The 11,749-nt window shown below is 34.6% G+C and overlaps 1 protein-coding gene across 1 annotated transcript; it reads right to left on the bottom strand.

Annotated features, from left to right (window-relative positions):
- Positions 1-21: 21 nt before the first annotated feature.
- LOC130811018 (2,3-bisphosphoglycerate-dependent phosphoglycerate mutase 1) lies at positions 22-4,608 on the bottom strand. The gene is made up of 9 exons (XM_057677148.1): positions 4,359-4,608; positions 2,994-3,262; positions 2,377-2,600; positions 1,334-1,452; positions 1,080-1,236; positions 891-992; positions 687-806; positions 398-451; positions 22-285 (listed from the first exon to the last, which is right to left on the bottom strand). Exons 2-8 carry the CDS (start codon positions 3,259-3,261, stop codon positions 407-409), a joined length of 1,035 nt encoding a protein of 344 aa, XP_057533131.1. The 5' UTR covers position 3,262; positions 4,359-4,608; the 3' UTR covers positions 22-285; positions 398-406.
- Positions 4,609-11,749: the final 7,141 nt, after the last annotated feature.

Genomic DNA, 11,749 nt, shown 5'->3' with positions numbered 1-11,749 from the left:
TCTCTAGACATAGCTTTTCAGTTGGAGCAAAAATCGCCTTTCTTAGGCAAGGGACAGGGAATCTCACCTACATTTGCATATAACAACCAAAGTACTAAAAAATTATGTTTGTCTATTACATTTGCATATGTATTTGAAAGTGAAGCCTTAAAAACTAAAAATGTAGCAAAAAACAAGCCACAAAATCATTGAATCAAGGTTCTTGTCATAATGTTCTATTGCATTTTTCCATTGTGTCTTCAAGTCCAGCCAGTTGTGTGAAAATTGATTACACAACGAATAGATCTGCAAGAAGCATAGACATAAGAGCTTATCAGGACAGATGCTACAAAACCGAAAAATTATTTGCATTTATGAAAACCAAGTCTTCGAAGGAAAATGAGATTGAGTGACTTGCCTAAACCTTCTATTGAAGCATGTCATCCAACTTCTGCCTGTAAGCCGCCAATCTCTGCAACATAACATCTTATATTAGTTACGCAGCAGGAGTCGAATGTCTCTCATCTTTTTTGTAATGAGTATGGTCTGCGGTCACAAACCCTCTCAAACTCTGATCATAGTTTGAACGAGTGGGATATACATGGTATGAAGATGACGAGTAACGCAATAGCACATATAGTATGAGATTCAAAAAGTCATATTGCATGTCAAGCATAATGCACAAAGTCGGGAAAATCGTAACATACCCTTGAGTAGGCATAGACACCTGCCTCAGTAGGTCCAACCGGGCTTCCCCTTCGCAAGAACTTTCCTTCTTTAAAAATGTATAGCAATGGTATTCCGGTTGATAGTTCCAAGCTGATGACCTGAAACAAATGGCTCATAAGTCATAAATAACATATGAATGGTTGAAAGTTGAAACCTCACAAACTCGGGGAAAACATCCACACCTCTTGAGATGTTAGTGCATCAAGGTACATGATAATAGATCTAAGTGAATTCCCGTGGGCAGCAATCAGTATGTTTTTCCCCGATTGTATTTGGGGTTCAATCTGCAAGTTTCATTCTAATATCAATTGATGAGTTGAATGTTAATAAAGATTTTGGATGGTATAAAAAGAGTAAAGGAAGTACGCTACATTTTCTTTAAAATAAGCGACTGCTCTTTCTGCACACATTTCCAAACTCTCTCCGTTTGGCGGAGGTATATCATAACTACGACGCCACTCATGAACTTTCTCTTGTCCATATCTATTCGCGGTTTCTTGCTTATCGAGTCCTTGAAGTTCCCCATACCTGAAAAAATATATATATATATATATATGTTGATATACAGGATGAAGAATCATTTAAAACAAGAGCATAAAGAGGCAGGGAGAAATGAAGTGTTTACATTCTTTCATTCAATTGCCATGCTGTTACAACTGGTATTGACTGCTTTTTAGTCTCCTCACTATAAACTTCACTCCACAACTTGAGTTGTTCACTCTCATTATGCGTGATTATGGGCACCTGAAGGAGAGAGTGGGTATCAGTCAAGTACTAAAAAGAGGTTCACATAAACTTATATATGAAATAAAAGTTTGAAAGTAGATAAAGGATCAATATAGGATGCTCTAGCATGACAAAGCAACATGGTATTTACATCTAAATTTCCTCTACATTCTTAACATAGTCCAAGAATGCAATAACTATAGTGATCAGTGATCCACGGTAACGGCACGGTGATACGGTAACTTAGTCTAAAAATGTGGTAATGGTCGCAATCGCGGTAACGTAACGGTAATTGTATGTCTAAATGTTGGTCGAATCATAAGATATTCAATGATACGGCCCAAGACGCGGTTTTTTATACCTTTATAATGCGGGGAATATCAGTTCGTTTGTTTTGAAAACCTTTACAACGCGATCGATGGGATTCAATGTAGCCTTGTTTTTACACTATGACGTGAACAGGATTGATGTGGTTATCACAATGTCAAATCTCAACCAAAACATGAGATATTCCTTGAATCGGCCCAAAACGTAATTTATTTACACCTTTATAATGTAACAATATCATTTTCTCAGAAAAACCTTTTGTAATGTGGCCTTATTTTTGCACTATGATTCTTAATCAGTTTAAGTACAAAGTTTTGAGCTTCCTTTTCATTTCTAGTTTGTGAAGATATCAGACCGCCTTGCATTTTGCGTTGTATTAACCAAGTAATTCATTCCTCATTACATGTCCAATCCGGTTTTCAAAAGAAACAAAAATGGTTTCACATCAAGAATATCAGTTGCCTTAGTAAATGAAACTTCCAACCCTCAAATTATCTACATGAAAAAATGAGTCTCAGCTCAAGCATTTGAATAATAATGACATTATACAAAACCCAAATAAGAAATGCTAGAGTTTCCCCAACAAAACAAACATTTTAAAAAACTAGATATTACCTTCCTACGGCGATGCTGCGTCATGGCAAGCATGGCTGTCATCTGAGCACGAATCAGGGAAGATGTATATATCTTGTCAACAGGTATATTGCTGATCCTCTTGCCAGCCTCAATAGCCTCCTCGACACCCTTCTTCGTCAGTGGCACATCAACACAACCAGTAAAAAGGTTTTTCTCGTTCCACATTGATTCACCATGTCTAATCAAGATTAGCGCCGCCTCATCTATACCAAAAAACAACAAACATTTAGATGTTATTACAGAAATCACCCAATAATGAAGTATAAACTAAGCTAAAGAGAACTTTCTCTTTTTCATTAAAACTTAAACTATCAACCATCCAATCATATCTGTAGAGACAATGAATCCTTCATTAAGTTACCAAACATTTTCTCCGAATACAAAATCTACGTTACTTGGACTTGGGTACTATTGTCGAATACTGGTACATGTCCAAGTGTCGGAAATGTCTGAATATTCAATTTTACGCCTAAAATGAAGTGTAAGTGTCATACCATTGTTCGAGCGTCAAGGATCGGACACGAGTATGTGAAGCAAAATGAAGAGTCCAAGTAACATAGCAAACCATACATGAAAATTGAAAACAAATGACTTACTTTTCTTAGGTTTGTCACCGGCAATGTTATCAGATGGTGAAAAAACTGTATCCACAACTGACATTTGAGATGTTGAGGCTTGAATTACGCCTGAACGTTTCTGCATTGTACTTAAGCTATTGGTTGACGAAAATCCAAAGTGAACGTTGTTTGCCGTTGGAAACGGCTTAACCAACACGCTACCAGAATCATAGTGGCAGCTTAAACTACAGCTTGGACCAGCAGATTGCAATTTGCATATTGCTTGTTGAAACACCAAAGAAGCCATTCTGGAGCATTTGACAAATAAACATTAAATATAAATACCCTTTTGAGCAGAAATTGATCTGAAAACTAAACAAGAGGATTTACTATGAAGAACATTGCACAATCTTATCATCTAGCAACACAAAATATAACAGTTACAAGGAGATAATACTAAATACATAATAGTTCTGAACAAAATTACTAATAAGTAATAACCGTTATGATCATACCATATAACAAATGTGAAAAATACAAGATACTAGGAACAAAAAGAAGATAGTGCAACATAAGCACAACAACATTCTATTACCCAGAGATTTCCACCTGACTCCCACCTACTGTGGGGTTTTAAGGGTCGGATGACGTAATTTTACCCTAATTAATAATAAAACTAACAAACAGGTCGTTTTCAGTTAACCCTTGGTAGATAACATCATGTACAAATTCATATAGATACGAGTGCACGTGATTTAATGAATCATTTTGCTAGTTCATTATAATACAAAATCAAAGCATTATAAATCTTTGACCCATCGAAAAAAAACGGAGAATACTACAAGATAAGCAAAACCTTCTAATTTCTATAGCCTTATATAGAACAAATACATTATGGGTTAAAGAAATTTTTACATTCATTGAATATCTCGACTTAACAACAAGCTTAAGGCTATGGTTAAAGCATAGTTTCTCCATTGCCCAACACCCATGGCATGCCTTCTCGTTCATTGCCCAACACTTAATCCAAGAAGTGAATGTTTCATTCCAAGAAATTTATTGAATGAAGTTTAATTTACATTACAAAATTATTGCAACAATTTTACCAACAATTTAATCTCAAAGGTAAAGGCTTCAACAAACAGAAGTCAGAACACACATACCAAGAAATTTCATGGGATCAAGATAAAAGCAATTAACCCACATAATAATCAACTAATCATAACAAAGAACAGTAGAACCAAGAAACCCAAAAATTAAAGCAATAAATGATTGTCAATGGAGGAGGATCAGATCGATATTTCTGCTACCTAAACACAAATGGGTATCCAAGAAAAAACACAAATTAAATGAAATGGTGATGAAAATAAGCAATAAAAAGAGTGAAAGAGAAGAAGATCTTACAAAAATAACCAAACCCAAGAAGAAGATTCGATTATATTCCAAGAAAAAAGAGGTGTTGTTTTGAGAAGACGAAACTGCAGGTAGAAGTAATGAGATAGTCGTGCTAATTATTTGGTATATTTGGGTGGGAAAATGGAGTTTATATAAGCAAAGAGGTAGGTGAAACTTAATGGAGGTTGTATAATGAAATTTGACAGGTTTTTTTGTTGACTCTTTGAAGTGTGAAACAATGTTACAAGAAAGGAATGGAAAATGGGCATATGGTGATTACACTTTTCAAAATTTTCATGACGTTGCCCACACTTGGTCTTATTTAGACGTGATGAAACCCCGGGCCGGGTCAGAAAACAGCCCATTGATGTGGGCTGGGCCGGGCCGCGCCCAAGTGCAGGCCTAAAAATTCTTGCCCAAACCCGTAATATACGGGCTTGCGGGCCTATGTTATATATTATTTATACATAATTAAAGATACAAATTACAAATAATTGAAATAAACAAATACAATTGTTACATATTATTCATAATTTAAAACACAAATTACAAATAATTCAAATAAACAAATACAAAATAATCAAATCATGTAACTAATTAGTGATTTGACAATCGTCATCTTCACGATCTACCTCTTCTTCCTCCTCTTCAATATTAAAAATGGTAGACCGATCTTGATGCAATATGGAAAAAAAGTGTTAGCATATGAAATAATTAAAATATGCAACTAATTGGACCAACTTAGCTCCTTTCGGGCCGGGCTGGGCCGGCCCGCGGGCCAAACACCAATCCCAAACCCGTCCCAAAAAAATTCGAGTCACTTATTTTCTGCCCAAACCCGCCCATCGGACCATATTTTGGTATTCAAACCCTCACTTTTTCGAGCCGGCGGGCCGAGCCGCCCATGATCAGGTCTAGTCTTATTCAAACACACCCTCACTCCCAAATATAAGTAGGTAAAAATAAAATTAATTGCATAAAAGTGGTAAAAAGATATAGAATATTATTGAAAACTGTCAGAAATATGTGGATCAAATGATGAAATAAGTTAAATGTGTGGATAAAAATTTAATCACTAACATGGTATTATATGTCGGCCTTAGGCATCGGCGGATCCGCTGTAGGGTCAACGCTGTCAACTCACATCAATTAAATTTCGGGGAAAAAAATAATATTATAAGTTTTGTTGGCTAAGTTGGTAAAGAAATGGGCTTTAAACCTAGAGATTACAAGTTCAAACCCTTCTAAATGTGTGGATGAAATGATGAGATAAGTTTTGTTGGCTAAGTTGGTAAAGAAAACTCGGCGTGGATAATTACCTTTATTAATTGTTATTTAGTGTAATTTTTAACACAATTAATTTTATTTTTTTAAAATTATCAACATTCCTTGTTTAATTTTTTGGTTCCGCCCCTGGCCCTAGAAACATGATGACTCTAAATTTCTTCTACGAATTAAAGAACCAACTCAGCTAGAAGTTTAAGCTAATAGCTAAAATCCCCGAGTACGCTATATACTTTAATATGCCCCATCACGAGAGAGCTTTTTGGCCTAAAAGTGTATATGCAACACACGTCTTTCTTATACATGACGCTAGATGTTCCACTGGAAATAATGAGGGACGATGAGATTCGAATATGAGATATTCCTTTACATTGGTTGTGATATCATGTCAAGAGACTAACTTTATAAAAAACTTAAGCTGATGGTTATAGCCTAGGATGTGTTGTATTCCCTCTGTTTTCATTTGTTCTTCCCATTCACTTTCTTCGTAGATCCCAATGCAAATTAAAAGTCAAATAATTTTAATTGTGACTTTTTAAAAATTCTAAAAAGTTGATATTTAAAAAGTAATAAGTATTGAGAAAAATCTATTAAGATTCTACATGAATATGTTTTTTCATATAAATAAATCAATAAGAAATCATTGCATAGTCAAATTTCGACACTAAAATTTGTAAATTCTATTTGAGAAGAACATATAAAAGCAAAGGTCGAAGGGAGTATATATACTTTATCACATCCCCTTACATGAGAGTCATTTGGGTTAATTGCGTTGAGGCAATACAACTATTTTGAAGACTTATTCAACCTATAAATAAATACTTTTATATTTTTGGAAATCGGATCATAACTTAATTGAAGCATGCGTCACTTTCCCCAAGAGAAACTTGAGTTTAGGGATGGCAATTCAGTCCGAATCTGACCCTAGTCCGACTCGAGCCGAGGAAAATAATCCAATTCGAGTCCGAGGAAAAGGTTATCCGATTCCAACTCCGACTTCACGATCCGAATCCGAGTTAGAGACGGACCGGAGTTGGACCTTATTAAAAATTCGACACTCCGACCCTGAAAGAAATCCGACTTTGAATTTGACTTTTAACCCAATATTTTGTTTCCTTTAAAATTCTAGACGTGACTAATTCAAGCTCTTTCTCATACTAATTATAATTTTCGATTTTGAAAAACTACTTGGTATTTTTATTTAGATCTATCAATCAAAATACGACAAATCAGATTAAGAGAAATAAAATACGCCAAATCAAAATGCGAGAAAATTTTTTTAAATTGTAGTATTAGGAATATTTCTCATGTTAAACTTGAATTCAAAGTACACATTTTATTTTGTTAAATTGTATTTGAAAAATATACTTTGTTAACTTCGTATGCTTTAAATCATTAGTACAATATCACAACGATAAAGTTTGATAATAATCCGACTCAGTATCTGACTCCGTTGGAGGTCCGAGAGTCCGAGTCGGGGCAAACTTGGAGTATGCATAATCCGATTCCGAGTGGAGGTGGACTGAAAAAAAATTCGACTAAAATTCGGAGCAAAGTCGGAGTATGTATAATCCGAACCGAGTCCGACGCATTGTCATTCCTAATTGAGTTCCATCTTTGTGCTTCCCCTTTTTCCAATTTACCCATGACAAAAACCTACTTTTATAACTTTATTTTTTTTTATCATTTTTCTATACTTAAATCAAATGTTTACCTTATTTAAGGATTTCAAAACTTGTTTCCTCGTTTTCACACTCAAGGCTTGTTCAATGAAATTGTGGTTGTCTGTTTTTTGGTTTTCAAAGTTATATGATATATGTCTTATAAAAAATTAAAAAAATTAGTCAAATTTATTTAAAATTAAGAACATATAAAAACTTGCAATTAAAAAGTGAAAAATATTTGTCTAGTGTTAATGCAAATGCCAATTCTCTTAAAAATGACGTTAACTTTAAACATATAGTCGAACATGTTTTGTCTTGTACTTTGGAGAAGGATGATAAAGATGTGTCGAGTTGCGTTGGTTTAAGGTTTGAACAGAACGATGAGATGCTTAACGTGGGGCAAATGACGCTTTACTAAAGGGGGATGAACGAGTCAAGGCATGGTATGAAGGTTGCTCGAACAGGGCAACACGAAAACAAAGTCAGAAGGGGGCTGGAGAGTTGTGCTCATTCAAGCATATCAGGTGCTCGTTTGAGCACAGTGTACTGCATTAGTCAGTAGCTTATGAAGTGGGTGCTCATTCAAGCACATGGACTGCTCGTTCGAGCATATAGGCTACTCGTTCGAGCACATAGGTTGCTCGTTCGAGCACTTTGCCTAGGATTCATTTTAGGATGTTTGAGCTACGGTATGGCATTGATAGAGCATAGTATTCCTTGTTTAATTGCTATGTTTATTGTTATACATTATTGTCGATTTCAATTGTGATGTTAATTAAGCTTTGATGGTGAGTGATGATTTGGTTCTAGAATGAAGTATTCTTCTTCTATAAAAGTCATTTACTGAACAAAGACACCAAAAACACACAACATATTGTTAGAGAGCTATTATATTGTAAGAAACTTGAGAATGTTCTTTGTATATTGAGAGTTTATTCTCAAGATAGGGGAGAGTTATTTACATTGTGTTGTTGAATCATTATAAATAAACTTCATTTAAGGGGAGGTATCCAAGATACCTCATAAACACATTATGTCATTTGCTCATTGTTTCTTTGTGTTTGTCATCTTGTTTTTTTATTAGTACAACCAATTGTAGCTTTCCTTTCGTCAAATTTTCCATTTTTGATTTTTAATTTAAATAAAAACTAAAACTAAAACTAACAAAACGATAACCAACAAACGCTCAATTAGTCACCTGTTGACTACTAATTAAATTCATATTATTTCAATTAAGCTTGAAACTAAAAAGCACAATTTCTTTGTATAAAAAAAATCGAAAAAAAAACAAATTTCTTTGAATGCTAATAAGGTGACGATGACCTGACCGTATGCTCCATTTATCCCAAAGAAATAGCACGAAGTATAAGTGAGATGAAAATCAAGAACTATGAGTAAACATAAAAAAGCATATTTTATGAAAAGTGGGAAAAATATGTAGAGGAGATAAAAAGATAATAAGTTAATCGTATGAATAAAAATTAAAAAAAGTATTTAGAATATGACCAAAAATAAAAACTAGACAAATTTAATGAGACAAATTCAACGGAAATGGATTTGAAATAGAAAATGAATTTATTTCTTTGAGTAATAACCTTAACCAACGTTACTCCCGTTATTAGCCTGATCTGATGCTCTTGGCAGTTGAAGTCTATTTCGAAGGAGAAGGATAGCAAGGTTAAAGTGAAAGTCTTTAGAATGTTGTTTGCATTGGAGAGATCCTTTTGTCCTCCTAAACACATGAGTGTGAGAGTTGGGAGGGAAACACTGCTGGGGAATGGAAGTAGTCATTTTTACTACTTCGGTGTGTGTAATGAGTCCTAAACTCATCGACGATGGAGTGGTGAGTTGCCCCGTGAGTACCTCCTCATTTGATTTATGATGTGTTTACGATGGCCTTAACTGGTTACCTTTTGGATGAATCGTGAAAGCCTGATTGCGCTATGATATTCCGGATTGATGTTGAGTGCGCCTAAATGCCGAGTCGTTTGAAGTTGCTTTTAAATGAATTTCGAAAACTTTTGGGGAAGAACTTTGTTGACCTATATGATCTCCACTTTTCTTTGATGGTCCATTTGCTTGGGGACAAGCAAGGGTTTGGCTTGGGGGAGTTTGATGTATGCACTTTGTACTATATTTTTATGCTCCTTTCCCTTGCATTTTATGACATTTTGATGTGCGATTTCGCATTTTTCATGTGGTTTACGCTTGGTTGGAGTTTTTGTGTGTCTTTGATTATTTCAGGCCATTTTTTACTCCACTCTTGTATTGGAAGCGAATCACTTCTGAGCATTAGAATACGTGCTTCGAGATTTGGCAGAGTTCGAGACCGCACTACGGCACTTTTGTGAGCTCACGGTTCCATTCGGATATGCTTTTAGTCCCGTGGGGTCTCGTTTGTACTTTTGCCGTGTTCTAATGAAGAAAAGTAAGCACAAGATGATGGGCGGGCCCGGGCGGGTATTTTCATACCAGGGCGATTTCAAGTAAGAAATAAGAATGTAACCCTCCAAGCCCAGGACCCGGTCGGCTATACTCTAAACCCGGTCGGGTCTGTCGATAATCATTTGCATAAGTATTCAGCATACGGACCCGGTCAGGTCTTGCTTAAACCCGGTCGGGTCCTGCGATTTCTGCTCTCTGGAAACTCTGAGCATACGGACCCGGTCCGATCTTGCCTAAACCCGGTTCGGTCCTGCTTTAATAACCGTTTTCCGCACAGTTTATATTTTTATTATTAGGGAATGTAATAGGGAAGCGAGGGGGGCAGTAAGGTTTTTCTAGAGGGATATTTTTAATCCTTCACTTTGGGAGAAAAAACATTGTAACTTTCAATTACTTTCGTTCATCCTTTGGTATTCAACTTCAAGTATTATTTCTTTTTCACTTCCTTGTTATTACTTTTAATCATGTTTTCTTTAATTAATTCTTGTTTTGTTGCATTTGATATGTGTGAGTAGTTTCTTAATCTAGGGTTAGATGGAACCCTAGCCATGATGTTGATGATGAATTATTGAATCCCAATCCCTTTTTGTTATGCATAATCCTTATTCATGCTTGGTTTCTTATGCTAGTTAACTCATGTTTTTTCAATAGAAATTTTGGAAATTGTGGTTAACAATTCATGAAATTGTGGTTAACAATTCATTCAATCGTTAACGAAAGTTAGAGTTGAATGAATTGCCTTTTAGATCAAGGGCTTGATAATCTTCATGAAAATAGATTGATTTGATTGTTGGATCTTATAGAATACTATGTTCAATGTCATTGCTATACTTGATTCCATGAAAATAGATTTGATAATATAGTAGTGAAACTAATAGTCTTTGAAAGGAGTTATTAGTATCATTAATGGTGTATTCGTCCTATTGAATTTGGTTATGATTGTTGTAGGGGTAGTAGGATCACATTGTCATCATATCATGCTAGCGGGGAAATTTATCCCTAGATGTTTTAGTATCATTGATTTACCTTTCTAATTTAATTGTTTGTACTCTACTCATTTAGTTAGTTTAGACATATATTCTCTAAAATTGTGTGTTACTTAGGATCAATTGGTAGCCGGAAAATAATCATTTACTACGTTGTTCCCTGTGGATTCGACCATAACTGCTGCTATACTAGTTGCATATTAGGAATTGTTTGGTAGTACATAAACGACCTATCAGGTTTGCGATTGATAGGCTAAAGAAAGGAAAGGGTCAAGAGGAATCAAATTCATTTTCTTTTTAAAAAGTGATATTTAATCTACAACTGAGACTAAATCTAATTCTTAAAGTCGAATTCTTAACACATAGATATCAAATTGAAGTAAAAAGTAAAATAGACCACATCTACATATTAGCCAACCTACCTAAAAATTGGCATTTGACAATGTTGGAGAGTGGTTTGCTAACTTGACGAAACTGTATTTGGTATTCAATAATATATGTTTACATAATTCAGCCTTTCATCAAGAAAAGAGGGCAGAAGTGCTGCATATTCAAGGTTAGTAATAGGAAGAAATGTTTCCGTACCAAACATATTGCAATTTGCAACCCTTCAAACCTTCCACATAACACATTATTGTTTACTATTGAGTTACACTTTTAATTTTTCATTTTAATCTGTTTTTCATTTTAATCTATTTCATTAATATTGCTACATTTTTTATTTTGTATATAATTCTATCATTTTTATTCTCTACATCCCTATTATTATTTCTAAATACTTCACTATTTTAATGCATAATACGTAATATTTTTTTCTAATTCAAAAGAATAAACCTTTTTACTTCTAACGGCCATGAGAGAACAATGATGAAAAGAATACTTGGATTTGCATAATCCAACTTTCTTTACTCAATCAGCCTTTTACCAATTTGAATTAATTGGGAATTGAAATAGAAATTGAAGAGAATATGTTCATCTTTTTTAAAATATGAGGAAATAAAGGAAAACTTAAAGCATTTAT

This window comes from Amaranthus tricolor, chromosome 4 (genome assembly GCF_026212465.1).
Source record: "Amaranthus tricolor cultivar Red isolate AtriRed21 chromosome 4, ASM2621246v1, whole genome shotgun sequence".
NCBI lineage: Eukaryota > Viridiplantae > Streptophyta > Magnoliopsida > Caryophyllales > Amaranthaceae > Amaranthus > Amaranthus tricolor.
Note: the sequence above shows the minus strand (reverse complement) of the source record. Positions and strands in the feature narration are given on the sequence as shown.